The sequence below is a fragment of the Hemiscyllium ocellatum genome, chromosome 11 (genome assembly GCF_020745735.1).
Source record: "Hemiscyllium ocellatum isolate sHemOce1 chromosome 11, sHemOce1.pat.X.cur, whole genome shotgun sequence".
NCBI classification, from domain to species: domain Eukaryota; kingdom Metazoa; phylum Chordata; class Chondrichthyes; order Orectolobiformes; family Hemiscylliidae; genus Hemiscyllium; species Hemiscyllium ocellatum.
In genome coordinates this window covers 16,287,549-16,313,467 of record NC_083411.1, presented here as the reverse complement: position 1 = coordinate 16,313,467, position 25,919 = coordinate 16,287,549, and the positions used below count along the sequence as shown (strand labels likewise).

Genomic DNA, 25,919 nt, shown 5'->3' with positions numbered 1-25,919 from the left:
TCGAGTTTGCACTGAATCCCCAAAGAGGATCCCATCCAGACTCCACCGTCCTCATCATCTTAACCCTACATTTCTGTGACTAATCCACCTAGCCTGCACATCCCTGGACACTACGGGGCACTTTAACAAGGCCAAATCACCTAATCTGCATAATTTTGGATTATGGGAGGAAACCCATGCAGACAAAAGGAGAATGTGCAAACTCCACACAGACAATTACTCAAGGTTAGAATGGGTCTCTAGCACTATGAGGCAGCAGTGCTAACCAATGAGCCACCGTGCTGCCCTACTATTACTTTATCATCTTCAGAAAGTGCAGAGGAATACAAAACCTCAAAATGAGCAACTAGATTATTACTGCAGTGGTCACATTGTCCCATATTGTCTTTTCATTTGCCAGGAGACCTTCAGAATCACTGTAAACTGAACATGCACTGTCAGCAATGTACACGTTAAGGGTAGTAGTGAATTTATTGAAAATCACTGCGAAGCTGCCAAAATAACTCGCTTTTGTCTGCTTTGTTTGTGATCGCTGTAGCAGCATTTACTTACTGCATTTTTTGTGCTCACTGTTTCTCGTAAATTGATCAGGACAATCCCTCTAAGACCGACGGTGACTTTCAAAAGCAAACAGTCATTCACTAGACCTTGTGTACAATACTCTCTTGCACATCCTCTAATGTACTTGGATAACATAGCTACGCCAGAGTTTTAAACCAACCTGTATTTCAGATAAAAACTGAATGAACTGTGGATGCTAGAATTTAGAAAGAAAAAGAGAAATTGCTGGAAAGGCTTAGCAGTTCTGGCAGTACCTGTGGGGAGAGATCTGAGGAAGGATCACTAGACCCAAAACGCTAACTCTGATTTCTCTCCACAGATGCTGCCAGACCTGCTGAGCCTTTCTAGCAATTTCTGTTTTTGTTTCTGTGTTTCAGATAACTATATTTATGATTTCACCTTCTACATGGTATGCTTGAAAGTTGTTTCTCTTAAATGTTGCTTGTTTTCAAAGCCTTAAAATAGCTAAGCTTCATGTGGATCTCTGTGTGAAGTTCACTCCTCCATAGCTAACTGCACAATAATTAACTGCTTGGCACTGTACAATTCTGAGGTGCCTCAAGTCCAGGTTTTAAACCAAACATTCCAGCCTATGGGACAAGTATGTGAACACCAACAAATCTGGAGAATGGAGCATGAGCAGGCAAACATTGGCAATGCTTTTAGGTCCAAAGTCACACCTCTTACAACTGGGATGCAACTTGGGAAAGTGTAAATGCATTTAACTTCTGTTTGTACCTTTGTGGATGGTATTAGTGCTTGGTGTATTGTTTCTTTGTTTGTAGATCCCAAAGAGATCATTTTTGCATGAAATGTTATTAGTGAATTTGGTTTGAAAGAAATAAATACTTGTATTTATATAATGCTTCCCAGGATGTTCTAAGCTTGATTACAGTCAATGTGGTAGTTTTTGAAATCCTGTTGTAATGTGAAATTTGGCAGGTAACTTGCAAGTAGCAGACTCCTACAAACTGTAATGTGTCAATAACCATGGAGTTAACAACTTTTCAGGATTGGTCTGGAGTCTTCTGGAATTGAAGATTAAACTCCAGGACAATGCTGGAGGCATCCCTGTAGGAAAATCATCATAACTTTAAAAAAAGATTGGGTTTTTAGTCATTTTCTTTGAACATTTCTCTTTTACTGGTTATAAAAATATTGAAAGTGAGAAAAAAATGGCTGCTTGATTTTTAACCAAACATTCATCAATTGGCCTTGTGATGAAACCTCCTGGTAAAAATTTAATCACAGTTGGCAAGCCCAAATGCTGAGGTAGCACTGTTCCAAATGTTGAGGTAGCACTGTTGGTTCAGGAGTTGAAAAGTGTGGTGCTGTAAAAGCGCAGCAGGCCAGGTCGCATCTGAGGAGTAGGAGAATCGACGTTTCGGGCATAAGCCCTTCTTCAGGAATGAGACTGGTGTGCCAAGTGGGCTGAGATAAAAGGTGGTAGTGGTGGGGGGGGGGGGGATTTGGGGGAGGGGCACTGGGAATACGATAGGTGGAAAGAGGTGAGGGTGATAGGCCAGAGAGGGGGTGGGGGCGGAGAGGTCGGGAAGAAGACTGCAGGTCAAGAGGGCGGTGCTGAATCCGGGGGTTGGGACTGAGATAAGGTGGGGGGAGGGGAAATAAGCGAGCTGAGAAATCTACATTCATCCCGTGTGGTTGGAGGGCTACCTGGCCTGCTGTACTTTTCCAGCATCATACTTTTCAACTCTGGTCTCCAGCATCTGCAGTCCTCACTTTCTCCTGTTGGTTAAGGAATAAACATTGGCTAGGACACTGGAGATAGCCCCTACTTTTATCCAAAATAGTGTTGTGAAATTATTTCTATCAACCTGAAAAATAAATGGGAACTTTGGTTTAACATTTCGTTCAAAAGGCAACACCTCTGACAGTGCAGTACTCCCTCAGTACTGCACTGAATGTCAGCATAGATCAAATCTCTGGAGTGGGACTTGAATCCACAACTTAGAAATTCAGAGGTGAGAGTGCTGTCCACTGAGCCATGGCTAATAATTTAAAATTAAGATTAAGGTTAATTCGAATTTTTGAGCAGTAATGCTTTATTGGGGAATCAAAATGAAGTAAAAGATCAAACTCACAACCCATTACTTTGTGCCTTTGGGAAAGAGAAGTGGGTGTAGTTCTGCCTTTGCAAGATATTAATAAAAGGCAGGAGGTGAATTAGACTGACAGGAAATGGAAGCGTATACAGTCATGACTCAAAAATCTGACCACAGTTGCAAATGGCCATTTTGCTGGATAAATCAAGCTGCCAGATTAGCAAACCGACTGCATGTATCTCAGTAAATGCCAAATCATTGCCATATATTGGGTCATATTATTGAAATGTTTGCAAATGTGTTACACAACCAAAGCAGATCACGTGAGATTGGAAGAATATCTCCTTGTGGTAAAACTATAGCTGAAACATGAGCGACTGGTAATTGCCTGCGTGGATCAAAGCCAGAAATTGTGCATATTTTAAAAACAAAATTGTTTTGATACCAAAATGCCTGAGGATTTGAAATGAGAGGGATCTTGTTTGAAGGATACTTTTCAAGTTGAATAAAAGTAAGCTGAGTGGAATGAGTTTTGAGCTATGACCTATAGCCCATAGGAAATGCATATACAACAATACTCAATATTTAAACCCATTTGCTTTACCAGTAGCATGTTTAACATTGAATTTATATAAAGGATCCAATCAGTAACAACAGGGAATATTCACTGTGATTTTCCACTTCTGGGGGAAGATTGTATTCGGATGTTACTCAGAAGTCATGCTTAACATTCTGTAGTCATTGGAATCACATTATTGAAGTTTAGTGGGAACTATGCAAATTTATTTAGGCTTCCAAATCCTAGGACAACTTTAATAGTTGCTTGTTTGCTGTTTTGTGAACCTCTCTAAACATTGTTTCAGCTTACTGTTTCTTGACATACCCAGAACTTTGAGAGAGATTTGTAGGTGGTTGTCACACAATGATTGCATGACAGATAGCATTACTTGGGTGTACTATACCTTGTGGAAAACTTACATCAACCTGTACCCCAAGCATTAGAAATGTATCTGATGGAAATTCAGTTTTAGACCATCGTGGAACTTGAGCTCAGACTCGTGTTCTCATCCAGAAGTGATATATCTTCCTTCACACTGTCAAATTAGCACACTTAATCACTTGTGTATTTTGAGGTGCATACTGGATACACATGTTGCATCTCCCTGCTTCATACGTGTAACCTGCTGATCTTTTCTCGGCACCCCATAAATTGCCTCTTCATCAAATGCACCTTAATCTAGGCTGGCTAATCTTAGCACCTTAATACATGGCGCATCCAAGTTCATTTTATGTGGAGCTGGGTCAGCAAAGCAGCCAGTTCTTTAGTGACCATGTGCATGATTTTTACTGTGAGAGCTTTGGATGCTCTTAATGTGCGCATCACAAATCTGTTGGCCTTAAGTTTGCTCTGGTAATGACAGTGAAGTTGTCATTATTGCCAAGGAGGCTGACGTATATAGTAATGTGTGGGATTCCAGGAAAGGCTGTCAGTGAGTCTCTGCTCCTCTGGATAGTGTGATAAAGAGATGGTATGGAGGTTTTAATAGCTTTACATCTTTACAGTCATGATAGCTTCCAAACATGCTGCAAAATAAAAAGCCGGGAAAACATTATAGCTTGTAGAATAAGGAGTAATGGGGTTGATGAACTTGCACTAATTTTAAAAAATATATTTTTATCTTTTTAAAAAAAGCTTTCAATCTTTATGTTAGCTGCTATCATAATATATTTGTTTGGCTATCTGAAAAATTAAAATGGATGTGAAGGATCTAAAGTTCTTTTATTTCTAGCAGCACGGAGCACAGCCTAGGTCCAGTTCCTGCTGTCTGCTTTTATTTCTATCTGTGCAAATGCTTCAATTTAATTGGCTGTTTGCTGATATCACTGCAGCTCCACACCAAGACATTCCTAGACTTTGCCAGATTTAAATAGCCATCAAAAAAAAGGAGAATTCTTGCCAAAGAAATTACAAAATCTTTGTGGATACCTTTCCTTAAGATCTGTGGTGACCTTCCTACCTTTGCAGCTGGGCATACAGTTTAGAATAGGAAGACTGTCACGCTGCTAAACATAGAAATGTAGAAACTAGCAGCAGGATAGGCCATTCAGCCTGTTTTGGTTCCATTTTGAATCTCATGAAAGCAATGGAAATTAGACTTAGACTTAGACTTAGAGTGTGGAAACAGGCCCTTCGGCCCAACAAGTCCACACCGACCCGCCGAAGCGCAACCCACCCATACCCCTACATTTATCCCTTACCTAACACTACGGGCAATTTAGCTTGGCCAATTCACCTGACCCGCACATCTTTGGACTGTGGGAGGAAACCGGAGCACCCGGAGGAAACCCACGCAGACACGGGGAGAACGTGCAAACTCCACACAGTCAGTCGCCTGAGTCGGGAATTGAACCCGGGTCTACAGGCGCTGTGAGGCAGCAGTGCTAACCACTGTGCCACCGTGCCGCCCAATCTCGCTGGCCAACTTTTTGTGTGGCTGCACCAAGCTGTGTGTGGATCCCCAGTATGCAAACAGCAAGTGTGACTATGTACTGAGGTTCTACCTGTCCCCGGTGTTGCGAAGGATGGGCCTGGCTTCGCTGCCGTGGAACACTCCGAGTATTTGGACTGTTCTGTATCACCTGTCCTTCGTGGAGAAGTTTATGAAGAAAAACACCTTTGACCACAAGTCCATTAGGAAGTGGTCAGTACGCAGTGTCATTGAGACCCTTCGGGAAAAGGAGAGGGCGGATCCTATCGAGCGGTTCCCTGAGCAGACTGTCAAAGCCATTTGGCAGAATGCCTCATCGCCAGAACTTTCCAACAAGCACCAAGACATGGCTTGGCTGGTGGTGAGAAGAGCTCTGCCTGTGCGATCCTTTATGCACACCCGGACTCTTCTGCCGCACCGCACACTGCCCTCGAAGCGGCTGCAGGGAGGACAAGACTGTCACACTCCTCCTTCTGGAATGTGTCTATGCAGAAGAAGTCTGGAGAGGAATGCAGTGGTGTTTGTCGAGGTTCATCCCAAGCAGCGCCGTGACGTGGGACTCCGTGCTCTACAGTCTGTTCCCTGACGCACATTGAGACGAACATCAACTGTGCCTGGAGGATCATCAACTTGGTGAAAGATGGTCTCTGGGCGGTGCGAAACCTGTTGATCTTCCAACTGAATGAGTTGACCCCGATTGAGTGTTGCAGACTGGCACATTCCAAGGTCCAGGACTACATGTTGAGGGACATGCTGAAGCTTGGGGCAGCTGTCGCCAAGGCGCGGTGGGGAAAGACCACCGCGTAACATCTGCCTGCCTAAAGAAGAACAGGGGGCCCAGGCAGTCGTTTGAGCTCTGCTGACGTCTCAGCAGAGATGCTGGATAGTAAACGTACAGACTTGTATATAGGAAAAATAAATTTCGGTGTCTGTATATAAAGCAATGTAATGTGTGCACAAGAATGGCATGACCAATTGTATAGAGATCCAAATAATTTTATGAATAAAGTATATTTTTGAAATTAAAAAAAGTCTGCCAGCAGGACAGCTGGTGCAAGGCATGTCCATTGAATGATGAGCTCATCAGGGCAGCTGAGAAGTGGGTGTTTGTCCTGCATGAGGATTCTAAGAGTGGAGATGCCACCTACCAACAGCTGCCAACCAGAGGGAGGTCTGTAGCTCATTTACTCAGCAGCATCATTGGAGGTGGCAGTTGCTGTTGGATCCATAGTCTCTGGAGACTCAGAATAGTGGAACGGCCCAGGCCAGAAGTGGGTAATGGCACTGCGATTGGGGAGGTTAGCAGGGTGGAGGTCATCTCCCCCAAAGGGAGATGAGAAGCAGCCCACATAGGATTATCGCATTCTGAGTGGCAACTCACCGATGTGTGGCTGGGAAAGCAGCAGTGACAGTGAAATGAGGCCCTTAAGTGGTCCTTAATTGTCCATTAAAGGACTTTGATTCTGGATTTAATGGGAGTGGACAGGTTCTTGTGGTACAGTAGTAGTGTCCCTACCTCTGAGGCAGGGCGTCTGCATTCAAGTCCCACCTGCACCAGAGGTCTGTCATAACATTTCTGATAAAGATTGATTATGAAAATATACAGGAAGCCGTGTACCTTCCATTCCAATTAAATACCCTCACTGCTTCTCAACACACCATGAGAGAAAGCAGATTCTTCATCTCCCTCCCCTAAATATTTCTCAAATGGAAAATAGTTAAGTAATCTTCTCTTCTTTGCATTGTAGAGATTGATTATAGCCATTTTAATTTACAAAACAAAGCCAGACAGCAACCAGGCTCTGTGGCATGTAAATTTGTTTATAAGGCTATTTGCATAGACAGCACGGCGAGCAAAAAAAACCTAATGAATTTTTAAATGGGTTGCATAGCGTGACACCAGTCACTGTAGCTCAACAGCAGCACAGTTAACTGGGGACAAGAATCAAGGGTTCACAATGCAACATGGCACATGCAGAGCTTTGCTGGATACTTAATGCATCATCAGTATTAGTGGATTTAAACAAAGGCTGATTACAGACCAGCTTTAATTTAAAAAGAAAAGTACTGGAAAACAAACTACATAGAAGGAAAAACAAATCTGATGTGTGTCATTGGTTTTGAAATGGACTCCAATTACTTTTTTTTTCCTGTGGCACTTTTTTTTAGCACACACTAATAATAGATTAATGACCTGCTTAGTGTTTGGGGATTTTGGGTGCATTATGATTTACTTCATGGTTCTCCTGTGAAACACCAGATGTTCCAAGAACTTTAGATGGGATAATCTTTTCATAATGCACAGTTTGAAAGCCCGAGTGCAGAACCCGTCAGTCGTTACTGCTGAGTCTGAAATGCATGGAACAATTCAGGCTAATGCTCCAGTATAACTATAAAGAGCCTATGCAGAACACTGCAATGGCTAGCAACCTTCTTTTATTAATTGTGTACAAAGACATTTCATGAGCTTATGAAACTAAATCAAACACCCAGTCTAAAAAAAGTAAAGGCTCTGGTTTCATTTCTTTGCCTATTTTAAGATAAATAGCACGTCTGTGACTGAAATTTGTATCATATACTAAACATGGAATATTTACAGGTTGGATAAATGGATTCAGTTAGATTGAGTGGTTGGTTTACAATGTAGAGTGATCTCAAAAGTGTAGATTCAATTCCCACACTGGCTGAGGTTATCAGTGAGGACTTTCTTTCTGAACCTCTTCCCCTCGCCTGAGGCATGGTGACCCTCAGGTCAAAGTGCAACTGCTGAGAGATCAGCCTATGGTCCAATAGGACTACAGTTACTTTACCTTTACTTTTTACCAGGTGGATACAGGGAAGTCCACTACAAGACAACATACTGGGCCGAATGTTCATGTCAGAGGCAGGAAATGGAACTAATTATCTACTTACTTTAAATAAATTAGGATAAATCATCACCTACTTTTTGATTCTTCTGCTAAAATGAATAGATGGAAACTTTTTTAATCTCCTGCAATGTATGTGAGATAGTCTTGTAATGAGAATTCTCAGGGCAAGAACCCAGACATGATGCCTTTTAATACAGGGAGGTCACTGTATTAATGCAGCTACCATACAGTTCTGGCTGACCAGGAAACACTCTCACTCTTGCTGCCTGCCATAACCATTTATAGATTGACCAGCCTGGCTGACATTACTTCATTTTTAAAATCTCTTTCCACGCACATTCCGTCTATCAGATGGTTTTAGTCATTGATGTCTGTCTACAGTCACCTTAAAGCAGACTTGCTTGGGTCTTCTTTGGCCAGAGTTCTATAATATCTTCCATCTTGTAGCACTGCAGTGAACTGAGAAATCCAGTGAATTATTTTTCAAGGAACCTGCAACTGGGGATACATAATCCAACTTTCCTGGGACTTCTGATTGATAGTCCAGACCTTAAGTAAAAGGATATGTAACACATTCTACCTTCATACTTGTATCTATTGATGGTGTTACTATGAGTGGTGCAATGTAACTATATACAGGGTTGTTGTGTATTCCCTGAAGCAGTGCAATATTATGGAAACCATTTGCTCTTTAATGGGCAAGTCTGCATTGGACATCTTACTGTATGTTTTGTGACTGAGAGAGATTTAAACAGGAATGCACAAACATCTAACTTTCCATTAACATCTGGTTTCTTTTTAAATTAATAATTAGACAGTAAAAATGTTGCATCTTCTAGTTCTGATGGATAAAGGAACCTCACAAAGAGTACAGATAAAATTATGTTGACGTAATTAAATTTAGAACTTTGTCAAAAAAAATGAAACCACTGTGTTGTGGGTGTCAATCTATTTGCAGGTATATTGTCCTATGTTCAGTTAGGGAATATAGATTGGATAAAATATCTATTGAGATAATTCAGATTACATGTCATGGCTATAGGATGAAATAAGCTCCATTGGCAGTGGTTGACTTTACATTGCCTTGGTTTACTTGTTTACATTTATCGCCAGTGTTGTCGATTTAATATCTTAATATCTCAGATCTATGTAAATACAACACTAGTTTCCGATTGCCCTGGGGTTTTTCTTTAGAATACTTTATACAATGCTTTAAAATGTATACTCCATGCTTTTGGCTCAGGCTTTTAGCCACTGTATCTTTAACTTTGTCAGAATCCCCACACAAGCTTAACCAATTGGGCACAATGAGCATCAGACATATATATTCAAACTCAGAACAATTGAATCGTTGAACACTCCAGTCAGCTTAATAGATCAAGAGTGCAATAGTTTTAAAATTCACTCATAGGCATTGCTGGGTATATATTACCCATCCCTAGTTGCCCTTAAGAAGATAGCGGTGAGCTACCTCCTTGAATCACTGCAGTCCACATGCTGTAGGTTGACCCACAATGATGTTAGGAAGAGAATTCCAGGATTTTGACCCAGTGACAGTTAACAAACAGCGATATACTTCCAAGTCAGGATGGTGAGTGACTTGGATGAGAACTTGCAGGGGGTGGTGTCTCACTTATCTGCTGCCCTTGACCATCTCTGATTGTTTGAACAAGAAACCAAGCTGACATTTCAATACTGAAGGAATTTTGCATTGCAGGAGGTGCTGTCCTTTGTGTTAAGGTTCAAATGGAGATAAGATCCCATGACACTATAAGCTGGGTAAAAATCCCTATTGGGATTGTGGGTCTACCTACAGCACATAGGCTGCAGCAGATCAACAAGACAGCCCACCACCACCTTCTCAAGGGCAACTAGGGACAGGAACAAAAGCTGGTCCAGCTAGCAATGTTCAAGTCCCTTGAATGAATAATTTTAAAAATGTAGGTATGTTTTAATGGAGTGATGGCCTCTCAAAGTCCCTATGGCTTACAGAGCCACCAAGAACGTCAAGCCTGTCTTCTGCCCTTAATTGACCTCTGTGGAGAAATTTGGAGGTGGGTAACTGCTTTTTCCTTCAGGACCAGGAAGGAGACCCAATCCCCCAATCCCCAAGTTGCATTTTCTCGCAGAGAAAATCCAGCCCATGGCTCAACACTGAATCAGGACTACCATGATGCCGTTTTAAACCTTTAAGAATGACCTAAGTTGGCAGGAATGAATGTATTTAATTGCTGTGTCTTTGCGAGATATTCAATTAATTAGGGGCTGAGGACACGATACTGGGCATGCATTCTTCACTTCAGACAACTTAGTCAGGAGCAACTGGCATAGAGTGAAATCAGGAGGATAGAGCAGCAATGAAGAGGAAATAGGATGCTTTGAGGTTAGGGGAGGGAGAGATCTGAAGGGAAAGAGAGAAGCTAGGAAGAAATGAGTAATTGCCAGCCAGCCACAAGTGGATGAATGGGCGGTACTTCCAAATATTCCAGTAGTGGCAGATGAGACACATGTTCCAGCATTGGAAAAACGTGTACATGTGGAACATATTTTAATTCACACTTTAGGGGAAACACTTGTTTTTTGTTTTGAAGCAAGGCCACAGAAAGGTTGCAAGTTTCATAGCAGTGGTCCTTTTCAAAAAAGAAAACAAAAGATGTTGTTCTCGGATTAATGATTGAGCAATTGTTTTGTCTCTCTTCGACTGCACAAAATAAGTCTAAAGCTTTGTAAACTTCAGCCAGCCAATTTAGTCAGCACTTAGCCAGCTACATTTAACAAAAACACAGTTGGCAGAACTTTGAAGAAAATGCTTAAAATCAGAAGTATATGCACAAGTTAAAAAATACTCCTAGGGGTTCTTCAATTGGCCAGAAGTCTAACTAGAAAGCTACAGCCAAATAATCCCTTTAAAATAAAAAAAACTAGGCTAAATCAATTTAATTTAAAGACATTAACACGGTGTGGTTAATTTATAAAATTTGATGAAAGCAGTGTGTTAAAATATGGCAGAATAAGTCACTTCTAATTTAAAGGTAAGATATAGAGTGATATTTTTGCATTAGAGACTTGCCGATTACATAAAAGGATAAAATAACAGTTCTGTGGAACTTCACAAAACTAAACATGCTGTACCGTTGAGGTGCAAGTACACATCCAGCCAAGAATTTGTCCAATTTATTGCGATCACCGAAGGATGAGAGTGTTTTTGCAGTTTGAGAAAATGCTGGAGAATGGGACCAATTTGTTGCTATGGCAACAATTATAACAAATGAATGCAGACTTTTTTTGGAAGCAAGAGTTGTAAACCAGGTTGAACCTTGTGTTTCTTCAGCAGCAAGGCTTCACTTTGGTCCAACATATGTAACTCATTGTTAATTTTTACACATAGGCAGCTTGACAACTTGTCATGGACTCAGGAGAATATGCATGCAATGGGCACCTTTTGGTTGTTTTTTATTAAATGGTACTTGAGCTCACTGATTAGCTGCCACAGCATGTTGCTTGTCCCCAGAAGAAAACCTGAGTAAATCATACTGTGCAGTACACACCAAGCAGTCCATACTGCCTCCCAGCAGCTCGGACAATCAGGCCAGTGTGATACGGCATCATATCCATAGATCATCCAGAGCTTTTCAATTCAGCTGAAATAGGAGTGATCATGCCAAGACAAAATGGAATTGTGACTAAATCTATGCTAAGGATATATTGGTTTAGTCAGCCATGGTTCTGTTGGTAGCACTCTCATCACACAAATCTGAGGGTTGTGTTCTCAAGGCCAACTCCAAAGACCTTGAGCACGGCAGTCAGGCCTGACACACCAGAGGAGTGTAATTGTACTGCTTAATTTTCACTCAAGTATATTCATGCCCTATGCTATAACCTACACATTTGGTGGTAGGGGTGTTTAACGAGGGAGATGGGTGGGGATCTCACTTCCTTCTTGACTCCACCCTGATTAAGTCTGAGGTAGAAAGGTCATTGAAAGTTCCCCCATTATTATTTAACAGTGGCAATACAATTAGTCAGGAAAGAGGACATTTAATGAGTGACATTTTGGTCAGATATTAAGGATATAGAAGAAGTCAATAAAAATGAGTGGGGATCCTATGGAATTCTCTGCCATAGAATGCAGTTGAGGCCAAAACATTGAATGTTTTCAAGAACAAATTAGATACAGTTCTTAGGGCTAAAGGGGTTCAAATGGTATGGAGAGAAAATGGGGACAGAGTATGGGGTTGGATGATCAGGCATGATTAAATTAATTGGTGGAGCAGGCTCTGTGTAATATAATCTCTATATTACATTTTAATCCAGAATGCTGCTTTAAACTGCAGAAGTAGAAACTAAGAGTAAGTGAGATGTAAATGAGGAAACATTGTAGATGAGCAGTAAAGGTGTGGGCTTTGGAATTGTTCTAGGAATAATTGAGGGTAACGTTGGGATCTCTTTGGATGGATGAATAGCCTTCCATCTTTATTTTATCAAATTATGATGTGAACATTCCTTGTGGTGCATTTTCAGTCTTGATTGATGGAGGTGCTTTCCAACTGGAGGAAGTGAAATTAGTGGGTTCAGTCCCTGGCTATTCTTATACAGCTCCTTGCAGTCTGTTGCAGAACATTATTGAAAGGCCAAAGTTTCAGGCCTTCCCATCAGCCTGAAATGAGTGTAGGAGCACAGGTGGAAAAGTGTAAATGGGGAGGGGTCTGGCAAAATTTTAAAACTTTCTCAACCTGAGGAAAGCCAACAAAAAAGATAATCCTTATTGTATAAATGTAATTTTGTAATTCAGAACTTGATGTATTCCTGAGAAAAGACACATCTTTCTCCAAGCTTTTTGTTTTGCACTCATCAGGACAATTTGCAAGAATACCAATGTAACAGGAAAATCAACATTTACATTGAGAAGAGAATACTAATTGGTTGGGAAATGGACTCTGATGGGTAGAAGCATTGCTATGAGAATGCAAGAAAGTTAATGATGGTGATAATCCTTGACTGTTCTGATAATACTGCCAGCCATCAGAATCCACTTCCCTCTCATTTAGATTGCCGTTGTTTCTTGAGTCAACATCATAGTCAGATAATATCATATTTGCAGTTTTCCTATGAGAAAGCCCTTGTAACATAGCCTTATAACAGAGAAAATATAGCGAATGTCAGAGAACTTCAGCAAATCCGGCAGCATCTATGGAGACAGATACAGAGTTAATGTTTTGAGTCTGGTCTGACTTTTGCTCAGAACTAGTTCACTTCTGAAGGAGTCAAACCAGACTCAAAGTCTTAACTCTGTTTGTCACTCCACAGATACAGTCAGATCTGTTGAGTTTCTCAGTCATCCTCTTTGTTTCAGATTTCCACCACCCATAACATTTTGCTCTTGTAGTGAAGACGGAGTTCTTGCTGAGGCAGGTGTTTTGAAATTCGTGAACAATGCTAACGGTTTACACCTTACAAGATCTCAGACTTAAACATGGACTGGGTTCTATGCTTCCTGGTGTTATAGCAACATTACATATCTGCAAACCATAACATAGCTGACTGACTTCAAACTGCACTAACTCCATTGCACTGAGTGCTGAAGGTGGAGATCTGGACCTTTTATGCTGGAATATCACATCATAATGTTATCTAATAGTCTTAAAGGTATACTGCTTTTCTTGGATCATGCAATAACACAATACAGACCACTGAAGTTGTCTGGATTAATAATATTGGCAGTATTTTACCTTTTAGGATTGTTTTCTGTTCCAGGAAAACCTTTTACATGACACTAATAACTGGAATTAAGGAACAGTACCCTGCTGTGGCAGGTTTGGAATTAGATTGCATGTGATATTTAGATCATATGTTTATGGTACAGACTGCCCTGTGCAGCAAATTGAAGATATTTGTAGTCATGTTGGTTTCCTGCCCAGTAGGTTCCTAATCTTTGCCATGTTTTCTGTGGAAATGCTGAAGGGAGTTGAGAGGCTTCTGAAAGCAGAGGTGACCAGGGTTTTGCTTTTCTGCTTCCGGAACATCAGTTAATAGTATAAGCACCTGGTTCAGAAGGCTTGGTATTTCTAACAGTAAAGATAGAATCAAAAAGTGTGGATCAAAGCCATTTGCCTGTGTTGTCTATGCTAATTCTTTGAAGTTGCTATCCAGTTAGTTGCAGTCTCCTTGTCTTCCTCTGCAATCCTTTTTGACTTTTTAAAATACTGACCCCGTCTGTAATAAGTTATAACTGAATCTCTTTCCACTGCCCTTTCAGGAGCGCATTGCATGGTTTTCAAAAAGGAGTCTCCTCATACCCGACTTTTTGATACTTGTTTTAAATCTGTATTTCTGGTTGCAGACTCTTCTGCCAATGGAAACATTTTCTCCACACCTATTCTTTCAAGGCCCCTTGAATAACGAAAATACAAGGTGTTGGTTGTCTGAGCTCTTTTTAATTTGAGGGTAGTGAATCAACTTAGAGATGAGTGGGGAAAAAGGAATTGCTTCTGCCTCTACATAAATACGTACAACTGTTTTCCTTTTTAATACCCACCAATGATAGTACAGGAAAGGAGAGAAAAAAAAACAACTCTGTGGAAAGCTATCATCAATACAACATACAAACTGTTTTTACACTTGTCACTAAAATCAACATTAAACTTGCAACGTAAAAATCAAATTTAAGTACAGAGCTTGAGGCGACATTTCCTCCTGCATATCTCATGTTGAACTAAAACTCCAGATTTAGGCTACACTGCGATCCGACTGCATATTGACTTTCCAGTGATTGTGTAACTAAACCCTCATGTTTCTGGAAGTGTCTCAGATTGTTTTATGAATATAGAACTCAAGCAGTTTACAGCAAAGATGGAGGCATTTCAGTCAATCGTGTCCTTGCAGATTCTTTGGTTGAATGCTCCAACAGTTAATCCTACTGCCCTGTGTTGCCTGCCCTCCTCCATGAGTTTCTGTTCTCTTTTTTTTAAAAAAAGATAGTTACTCTCTGCATCAATAATACATGGCAAGACATTCCTTGCACCAACAACCTGCTGTGTGCAATTCAGTTCCTTGGTGCTCTTTTTCTTGTTTAATCATTTCGTCAAAATGAAGTATTGACCTGGTTCCTAACCAATAATTAACTTTACATTTGAGCTTATGTTAAGTGTGTCCCATTTTTAACAGCCTTTATTCCTGCTGTATTACATCATTCTTTTGTGTGTTCACCTCATCTGGTAGAGATTGTCTAATAGTTGTGTGTTTTGTACCATAAACCAAGTTTTTTTCCCCCCCAGTGCATTCATACAGTTAACCCTTATAACCCTGTTATATGCATATAACAGGAACAGGAATAGGCCACTCAACCCAGCATGACGATCCCACCATTCAGAACAATCATGGCTCAGCCAAAACTTCAATACATTTTACCCATCCGATTTCCATAACCATGTACTTGACAAGTATTCAGAAATTAATCAAATCTCTCCCTTAAACATACAGAAACTCTGAGCCTCCACAGCCCTCGATAGTGAATCTACCATGCACAATGTTTATTGTTTGTAGACAGAAGCAACAATGATATATGTAAATCCCAGACGTGCACCGATAAAGGATTAACCTGTGAGATTGAGAAGGTCTGATAAACACTTGTAACAGATCATTGAATGTCAAGATTACAATATAATCATTGGAAAGTCAGCATGCAGTGAAATCAGCTTTTCGATCAGTTTAGAATGGTCAATGAAGCCTCCTTTTGACTTGATGTGGGACATTCTTCTCCAGAGTTGGCGTAACCTCAAACTGTCCTTTTTGTTTCTTTTCAGCTCCAAGGATCAATAAAGAGAAAGTTGGAAAGCAACGGCTCACCTGCCAGTCATGACAAAATCAATGATCTCTCAGATGGCACATTCTCGGGCGAGGTTAAAAGGATCTGCCTGGACGATGTCAGTCTTCCGATGGGTCAGGGCGATGCCTCCAGTGTCCTGCGCCCTGACGTGCAAAGTTCCTCGCTGCCAATTGGGCACCGTAGCCAGGCCCTGCAGACCTCTGCCTCCATGGGCCCCTCTTTGGGTTGTGTTGCCCCAGGCACCAATGCAGGCCTCATGGGCAGCAACCAGGCAAACGGGGGTGACATTGGCTCGCAATTCGCCGTGACATCCAACACGGAGATGAAACCCAGTGTAGGGGACGGCCACAACATGTTCCCGTTTGACTCCAAGGCGGTCAACAACATGCAAACGATGGACCAGGACTTGGAGGACCTTTTGGAGGAGTTGACCAACATGCCCAACCCGTCGCTCAACGAACTCGACCTTCTGACCAACAGGAGCGACCCCCTGAACCTGGGCCTCGTGCAGACCAGCCAGGGCAACGCTCGGAAGCCATCTCCTCAGGCTGCCTCCCATTTGGAGAACCCCATACCCAGCCGGGAGTTTTCTCCCAATTACAGCCAGGCACCGGCGGGCTCTCCGCAGCGACGGCCCCCGTCGACGGGCACCTCCTCGTACCCGTTACCGGCGCCGCCCAACCCCATGCCGCTGCCCATGTCCTCGGCGTCGCAGAACCAGGCGGCGAACCAGCCGCAGCCACCACTGTTGTCAGGCGCCGGCGCCAGCCGCGTGGGGACCAACTGGCACGAACTGTCGCACGCGCAGCAACTGAAGAAGATCGCCGCGAGCCAGCACCAGCGCTCCGTCACCCAGCAACCGCACCCGCAGCAGGGCCAGGCGGGAAATTGGCCACCCGTCCCTTCATCCGGGCCTTCGCCACCCTACCGGCCGGACAAGCTGCCGAGCCCCTCCCTGCACCAGCAGCCGTTCAGCCCGCCCACCGCAATGCTGCCCAGCATCCCCGCCTCGAGCGGCACCATGCAGAGTTACCTGTACAACAAGGCGCCGTCCAGCCAGCCCAACCGCATCCCCATGATGGTGCAGCAGCCAGCAGGCCTGAGCCAGGGCCCGGTGACTGAGAACGCCCTGCCTTCGGAGCAGCTCTCGTTCAGCAACACCAAGCCGCTGTCGCATTTTGACCCCGACCTACCTGCCCAGAAGATGCCGCAGGTGGCCGGCGCTCAGAGCCAGCCCTCGGTGGTGCATTACATGCAGCAGCCCACCGCAGCCGTGCAGCAGCAGCAGCAGCCGCCTCCGCAGCCTGCAGCTGCTCAGCAGCCCACACCCCTGCAGCTGCAGTTTCGAAACAAGCTTCGAATGCACCCAATGAGACTGCACGGCAGCCTTCAGCAGTCATCGGTAAGAGTTTTCTAAAACTGAATGACTGACGTGAACTGATTTGCTGTTTAAGGCGAATTCTTGTCGGAGTAAATTACTGCAGATGCTGGCATTGGTACTGAGAACAAAAAAAAAGTTGGCGATCACAGTGGGTCAGGCCTAGAGAGAGCAAGCTCACGTCTAGATGACTCTTCCATCAGAACTGAAATGAAGCGGGAGTGCAGCATTTATACAATGTTGGGGGAAGCAGGTTGGATTGCTGGGGGAGAAAGGATATTGATAGTTTAGGTCAAGTGATTGGAATGTGAGAGAGAATCTGAACTGTCAGCATCCTTTCTCTCCCAGCACTCCAACCTCCCCCTCCCCTACTGTTGCATAAATGCTGTCCCTCCACACTTCAGTTCTGATGAAGAGTCATCTGGACTCCAGACGTTAGCTTGCTTTCTCTCCATGGATGCTGCCTGACCCACTGTATCTCTAGCATTTGTGTTCAAAGGTGAATGCTTGGCTCCTAAGACCCCAGACATTCCAACATGTACTTGATTGCCACTGTAATAAATGACCCCGGGGATAATGAACTCTGCAGATGTTGGCGATGTCAGGGTTGATTAAAGTATGGCGCTGGAAAAAGCACAGCATCTGAGGAGCAACAGAGTCGATGTTTCGGGCTTAACCCTTCATCAGGACTGGGGAGGCTGAAAGGGGCTAAGAAATAAATGGGAAGGGATGGGATGGAGGAAAGGTGGTTGGGATGGCGACAGGTGGGTGAAAGTAGGAGGTGAGTGTGATAGATTAGTGGGAAGTGTGAAGCGGATAAGTGGGAAGATGGACAGGTGGGTCAGGTCAGGAGGGCGGAACAGATTTGGAAGGTTGGATCTGCGATGGGTGAGGGGGGAGGGGAGATTTGGAAATTGGTGATTTCAAAGTTGAGGCTATGTGGTGGCAGCCTCCTGAGGCAGAAGATGAGATGTTCCTCTTCCAGTTTGCGGGCGGCCTTGTTTAGGCGATGGAGGAGGCCCAGAGTGGACATGTCATGAGGGGACTGGGAGGTGGAGTTGAAATGGATGGCTACAGGAAGATGGGATTGGTTGGTCCGTACGGACAACAAATGTGACCTGAACCATTCTGCAAGTTTGCGCTCGGTCTCTGCGGTGTACAGGAGTCCACATCAAGAGCAATAGATGCAGTAAATGAGATTCGAAGATATGCAAGGATATCATTGGATTTCGAATGATTCTTTACGGGAGGTGTGGGTGCAGGTTTTGCATCTCTTCCAGCATAAGGGGAAGGTGCCAGGTGTGGAGAGGGGGTTGGTGGGGAGTGTGGACCTAATGAGGGAGTCACGGAGAGAGCAGTCCCTTTGGCATGCAGATAGGGGTAGGGTGGGAAATATATTTTTGGTAGTGGGGTTTGGCGGTAGGTGGCAAAAATGTCCAAGGATGATACAATGGATTTGGATATTAGTAAGGTGAAACAGGAGGACCGGAGACAGGATTCTATCCTTGTTGCAGTTGGAGTCTGGGGTTCAGGCGTGGAGGTGCAGGAACTGGAGGAGATGCAGTTGAGGGCATTGTTGATAATAGTGAAGGGGAAATTAGAGTTCTGGAAAAGGAAGCTCATCTGGAATGTCCTGGAGTTGAATCACTCATTCTGGGAGCAGATGAGGTGGAGGAATTGGGAGTTGGGGGCTTTGGAAGGAGTTATAGTCAAGGTAGTTGTGGGAGTCTGTGCGTTTGAAGTCGATGTCAGTGTTAAATTGGTTGCCAGGGATGGAGAGGTCGAGAGAGGTGTCAGAGATGGTCAAGGTGAATTTGAGTTCAGGGAGAAAGGTCTTGTTGTAGTGCATGAACTGTTCAAGCTCCTGGTGGGACACAAGGCAGCGCTAATACAGTCATCGATATAGTGGAAGAAACAATGGGGGGTGGTGCAAGTGTAACTGTGGAAGCGGGACTGAAGAGGCAGGCATAGTTGGGACCCACGTGGGTACCCATAGCCACCCTGCTGGTTTGTAGGAGGTGGGTAGGGTGAGGACCAGTTCTGCCAATGGAATGAGAGTATTGATGGAGGGACTGGTTGGGCCGGTGGGAGAGGAAGAAATAGAGGACTTTGGGGCCTTCCTCATGGGAAACACAAGCGTAGAGGGACCGCTAATCCATGGTGAAGATGAGGTGTTGGGGGCCTGGGAATTGGAAGTCATGGAGGAGAGGATGGTGTGGATGGTGTCTCAAATTGGCTGACACATCCTGTGAGGAGGAAGTCAATGTTTCCCCTAACCCAGTAGCCATAGGTTTTGAATTTTGTTATGTGGCATCTCTAGATTGCAAAGTACATGCTTTTACCGCTTGCAAGTTGAGATTTAGAGTACATACAGCACGGAAATAGGCCATTCTGCCCAATCTGTCTGTGTGCTCTACTCGGACCTCCTCGTCTTTCTTTGTCAGAACCTGTCATCATAAGTCTTTCTCCCCTCTGTTTTACATGTTTGTTTAACTTGTCCCTGGTAACTATGGTTTGGCAAAGATAAATTTAAATGGTGCATTCAATTTTCATTAACTAGATTAAAAGTATGTTTCCTGGTGCGAGTGCACATTTTTTAAAGAATGAATTCTCTCTGCTGACTTCATCAGCTAATGTGTTACTACCTCCCTCTTCACCACAAGGCCACTTCCCTCCATTAAGACTCTATTTAGCTGGGAATTTAGGTCGTCCAGGGTTGAGCATTGCTGTGCTCTGTGTTCACTCTTACTGTTTTTAAAGAATTGATTTAGCCAAAGTCGGAGTGAGGTGACTATGATAATAGTTTAGAGCAGCTAAAAATGACAGTACCATTCAAGGAGCTGGCAAAAAGTAAGTCTTTTGGCTGATGGTTTTTCTGTCATCTTTGAGCAGTACTTCAGTGTTAAAATTTGGTGGCAATAACAATACCACTGTGCCATTTAGGGACTTCTGAATTGCAAATCTAGGAATGTTGACGGCAAGATTTCTTCAGTTATCTTGCAGGTAGTGTTGCTTGAGATATGCCAGAAAAAATAGTTAGTCCTAGTGTATTTTGAAATTCCTAAACACTTGCTTATTGAAGAGTACTGTGATATCCTAAGTCTTTCAGTTTAACAGACTGGCTTTGAACCGATGAAACTGATTGAGCAAACCTATTTTACAAAGTGGGAAGCAGATCTTGTATACCCTCTTGAATCTGTGGCTCAGTGGTAGCACTCGCATCTGAGAATAGAAGATCATGAATTTGAGTCTTTGCTCTGAAGGTCTGTACATGTAATGCAGGCTGACATTCCAGTGCAGTGCTGAAGGAGTGCTGTGCTACTGAAGGTGCCATCTTTTGGATGAAATTTTAAACTGAGCCACAACCTTCCCTTTTGGCTAGATGTAAAAGAAGAGAAAGGGAGTTTCTCTCGCCCCCTGACCAATTTTAAAGCCTCAATCAACATTTCCAGAGATAAAAATGTTAAAATATGTAAATGGTTGCTAGATTAGACTTTCATTTCCACAAATGTTGAAAATTAAGCGGTGATCTAATTGGCATGGTTTAGAAGATGATCAAAGCCTTTCATATGGTAGTAGGGATAACAATTTTCCTCCATTGAGGAGGTTCACTGTAAAATTACACTGACTGATCAGGGATGATGTTAAGAAGCACTTCTTCACAGAAAGGCAAGTTGAAATTCACCAAGGTTCCTTACGCACCACCTTCTAATCTCATGACCACCCCATCACCATTGAGAAGAGCGAGGGCAGCAGTTGCATGTAACACCATCCCCTACAAGTTCCCCTCCAAGCAACTCGCCATTCTGACTTGGAAGTATATCATCACTCCTTCAGTGTTGTGGGATCAAAATCTGGAATTCCCTCCCTAAGGGCATTGTGGGTCAATCTCTAGCGCATGAACTGCAGCAGTTAAAGAAGGCAGCTCACTACCACTTTCTTGGGAGTGGACAATAAATGCTGGCCCAGCCAGTAATGCCCACATAGGGTCATATAGTCAGAGAGATGTATAGCATGGAAACAGACCCTGTCCATGCCGACCAGATATCCCAACTCAATCTAGTCCCACCTGCCAGCACCCGGCCCATATCCCTCCAAACCCTTACTATTCATATACCCATCCAAAGGTCTCTTAAATGTTGCAATTGAACCAGCCTCCATCACATCCTCTGGCAGCTCATTCCATATAAGTACCACCCTCTACATAAAAATGTTGCCCCTTAGTTCTCTTTTATATCTTTCCCCTCTCACCCTAAACCTATGCCCTCTAGTTCTGGACTCCCCGACCCCAGGGAAAAGACTTTGTCTACTTATCCTATCCACACCCGTCAATTTTGTAAACCTCTATAAGGTCATCCCTCAGCCTCCATCGCTCCAGGGAAAACAGCCCCAGCCTATTCAGCCTCTCCCCGTAGCTCAAATCCTCCACCCTGGCAACATCCTTGTAAATCTTTTCTGAACCCTTTCAAGTTTCACAACATCTTTCCGATAGGAAGGAGACCAGAATTGCACACAATATTTCAACAGTGACCTATCCAATGTTCTTTACAGTCGCAACATGACCTCCCAATCCTGTACTCGATACTCTGACCAATACAGGAAAGCATACCAAACGCCTTCTTCACTATCCTATCTACCTGCGACTCCACTTTCAAGGAGCTCTGAACCTGCACTCCAAGGTCTCTTTGTTCAGCAACACTCCCTAGGACCTTACCATTAAGTATATAAGTCCTGCTAAGATTTGCTTTCCCTTGCATTTATCTGAATTAAACTCCATCTGCCAGTTCTCAGCCCATTGGCCCATCTGGTCCAGATCCTGTTGTAATCTGAGGTAACCCTCTTCGCTGTCCATGACACCTCCAAATTTGGTGTCATCTACAAACTTACTAACTGTCCCTCTTATCCTCGCATCCAAATCATTTATGTAAATGACAAAAAGGAGACGACCCAGCACCGATCCTTGTGGTACTCCACTGGTCACAGGCTTCCAGTCTAAAAAACAACCCTCTACTGGCACCACCCTGTCTTCTACCTTTGAGCCAGTTCTGTATCCAAGTGGCTAGTTCTCCCTGTATTCCATGAGATCTAACCTTGCTAATCAGTCTCCCATGGGGAACCTTGTCAAACAGCTTACTGAAGTCCATATAGATCACATCTACTGCTCTGCTCTCAATCTTCTATGTTACTTCTTCAAAAAAGTCAATCATGTTTATGAGACATGATTTCCCACACACAAAGCCATGTTAACTATCCCGAATCAGTCCTTGCCTTTCCAAATACATGTACATCCTGTCCCTCAGGATTCCCTCCAACAACTTGCCCACCACCGAAGTCAGGCTCACCGGTCTATAGTTCACTGGCTTGTCTTTACCGCCCTTAAACAATGGCATCTCGTTAGCCAACCTCCAGTCTTCCAGCACCTCACCTGTAACTATCGATGATACAAATATCTCAGCAAGAGGCCCAGCAATCACTTCTCTAGCTTCCCACAGAGTTCTCGATACACCTGATCAGGTCCTGGGGATTTATTCACCTTTAACTGTTTCAAGACATCCAGCACTTCCTCCACTGCAATCTGTACATTTTACAAGATGTCACCATCTATTTCCCTACAGTCTATATCTTCCATATCCTTTTCCACAGTAAATACTGATGCAAAATATTCATTTAGTATCTTTCCCATTTTCTGTGGCTCCACACAAAGGCCACCTTGCTGATCTTTGAGGGGCCCTATTCTCTTCCTAGTTACCCTTTTGTCCTTAATATATTTGTAAAAACCCTTTGGATTCTCCTTAATTCTATTTGCCAAAGCTATCTCATATCCACTTTTTGCCCTCCTGATTTCCCTCTTAAGTATGCTTCCTTTATACTCTTCTAAGGCTTCACTCGATCTTTCCTGTCTATACCTGATATATGCTTCCTTCTTTTTCTTAAGCAAAACCTCAATTTCTTTAGTCATGCAGCATTCCCTATACCTACCAGCCTTCCCTTTCACCTTGACAGGAGTATACTTTCTCTGGATTCTTGTTATCTCATGTCTGAAGGCTTCCCATTTTCCAGTTGTCCCTTTACCTGCGAACATCTGCCTCCAATCAGCTTTCAAAAGTTCTTGCCTAGTACCATCAAAATTGGTCTTTCTCCAATTTAGAACTTCAGCTTTTAGATCTGGTCCATCCTTTTCCATCACTATTTTAAAACAAATAGAATTATGGTTACTGGATCCTATGAGTGGAGTTTTTAAAAAATCCAGAACTGTCTGTCTTCCAAAAGGAGATATAAATCAGCCATTATTTAAATAGATAGGAAAATAGGCTTGAATGGCCTCTAGTTGTTCAATTGTTCCCATCAATTTCTATTAATGGAATCTTGCTGTGTGCTCACTGACTGCTGTGCTTCCTATAGTGGTGACAACAGAAATGCTTAATTGGCTGCAAAATGCTTTTGAAAAGCCTGTTTTAGTGAAAGACTCTAAAATGTTGTTTTAATTTCTTTCTGTCTCAGCCAGAAAACTGCTTTCGTAAATCTCCAATATCAGAGCAAAAGTAATAAATTATGACCATACTAGTGCTTTCCAACTGTTGTCACTTTAAAGTTCACTATCTCAAAATCAATTAATAACCCTCGCACCACAGATTAAGTGCTTTGAGCCACAGTGAATGAAAGCACGGTTGTAGAATGCAAATCCAAAACTGGTGGGTTATACAGGAGAATGGAAATGCTGCTGAACACTGGTCATTTTTTTCTCTCTCTCTCTCTCTCTCTCTCTCTCTCTCTCTCATCCCCAATGTCTGGGCGGTAAGTATTCTTTTTCTGGGAATGACTCAAGCAGACCAGCAGATAGGTCAAAGTTCACAGCGAGGCAGAGATTTGTGGGCGAAGGTATGTGGAAGGTAGCCAGCTGGAGAGGGAACAAAAAAGCCATGAAATGTGATCTCTGTAACAGGCAGTGGAAACACAGCTAGCAGCTGTTGTATGGGTCCTAAACTTTTTTTTTGTGCGTGTGTTCTTGTTAATTCTGTGAATGGAAAGATGTGCATTTTGTTGTAACACAAATACGCTTGTGTCAGTGCAGTTTTCACTACATGTGTTAACTGAGTAGTTCCAAACAGTGTTTGGCCTCTGTGTTTCAATCTATATGGTTAAAAATGCAAGTGTACCATCTCAATGAGGTAACTAAGGATTCTTTTTAGCTGCAGAGACCTCTGTTGTCTGGCAGTGTAGAATGAGTGAGCTTATGTTTAAAATATTCTTGCTTCCATCTAGGCTTTTAAGGAATATGTAACCGTGTTGAAGATGTTCAAATTTAAATGAAATTTTCCAACACATACCCCACCCTATTTCCAACGAATACCCTCAATCTGTGCTGCCCCTTTCCTTTCAGATTTTGGACTATTATAACTGGCTGTTGTGTATCCTTAAGTTATGGAGTAAATCTCCACAGACCTGCTCGAGAGAGAGAGAGAGAGAGAGCAAGAGACACACACACAGACGGTTGGGGAGAGAGGGAGAGACGGCAGAAGAGAGAGACATACAACCAGGGGGAGAGAAAGGGAGCCAGAATATGAAGGAAAGGCAGACAAGGGTGAGACAGTCAGGCTGGTCATGGAGGGAGGGAGTGAATTGAGAGGAAGAGAGATGGAATGGAGACAGAAGATTAAAAAAGCTGGATTTGATTTCAAAGGGCTGTGACAATGATAATGCCAGACTGAGCTTTTGAGAGTGTGCGCAGCTTCTGAACTACAGCAGCAGCCCCTGCAGCTAATTGAGTACCTTTGAATAGGCGAATAAAGGATGATGAATCAGTGCTGTCTCGGAGCAATGAGCTAGACGTTTGGTTTCATGTTTTCTCACTGGTGTTAGCAGTGACTTGCTTAGTGGTCATTTGGTTGTTTTTCATGTATAGCAATAGTACCCCAAGGCGCTGCACTTACATTCTATGTATTGATATTAAAAGAACTGCCACTCAGCAGAATCAGAAAACGTCGACAAATCTTTCAACTTGGGTAAATTCAGGAACCCTGAAGTTGGCATCTGTCTATCTCTGGTGATATGGACTACACCCATAATGTAGGTCACTTCTGGGTGGGACATTGTGAAGACAGTTATTTTCTAAAGGATAATTAAAGGTGTGTTTTGTCATCATTTAAAAAAAAACAAAAGTGTACTGGTCCGCTCAAAGAATATTGTTCTACTCCCTCAACCGATAAATCCTCCAAAAAAATGACTTCAGACTCTAATAAAGATTGTCACGCATTCTGACATTGCTTTATTCTAAACTGCTGGTGCCATGGGAAACTTTATACCAAAAAAGCCACTTTGAGCAGACTGGGTAAGTAATGTTTGGAGCCAGTTGTTTTGCAGCACTAGATCAGCGAGTTAGAATATTGATGGTGGCTGACACCATGACCTACAGGCTTGATGAGTAGAAAGATTCATTGGCACACAAGCCAGCTATCTTGAGGGGTATTCAGTGTTAGAAAAGAGCAGATTAACGAGTTGCCAATACTTCTATGTTGCGCTGCCTCCTGCTGACTAAGTGACAGAACACTCATGATCTTGAAAACAGCAACAAAGTCTTCAGTTCATTAATACTCTTTTGCCCACTTTCTTTTCTCCCACTCTCTCCTGTTTTCTGTATCGTAGCTTTCCCTTACTTCTAATTTTCCAGTCTTTTTCTTCGTTTTACTGTTTTTCTTCCTCTCCTTCACTAGCACCACCTCGCTGAAGGCTGAG

General features: G+C 43.0%; 1 protein-coding gene across 1 annotated transcript in view; it reads left to right on the top strand.

The window, feature by feature from the left end:
- Positions 1 to 25,919, top strand: part of LOC132820104 (mastermind-like protein 2) — a 127,511-nt gene that overhangs the window by 33,262 nt on the left and 68,330 nt on the right. Inside the window, exon 2 of the mRNA XM_060832030.1 lies at positions 15,786 to 17,210. Within this exon, the coding sequence (XP_060688013.1) occupies positions 15,786 to 17,210 (1,425 nt within the window). The remainder of the gene's footprint in view (positions 1 to 15,785; positions 17,211 to 25,919) is intronic.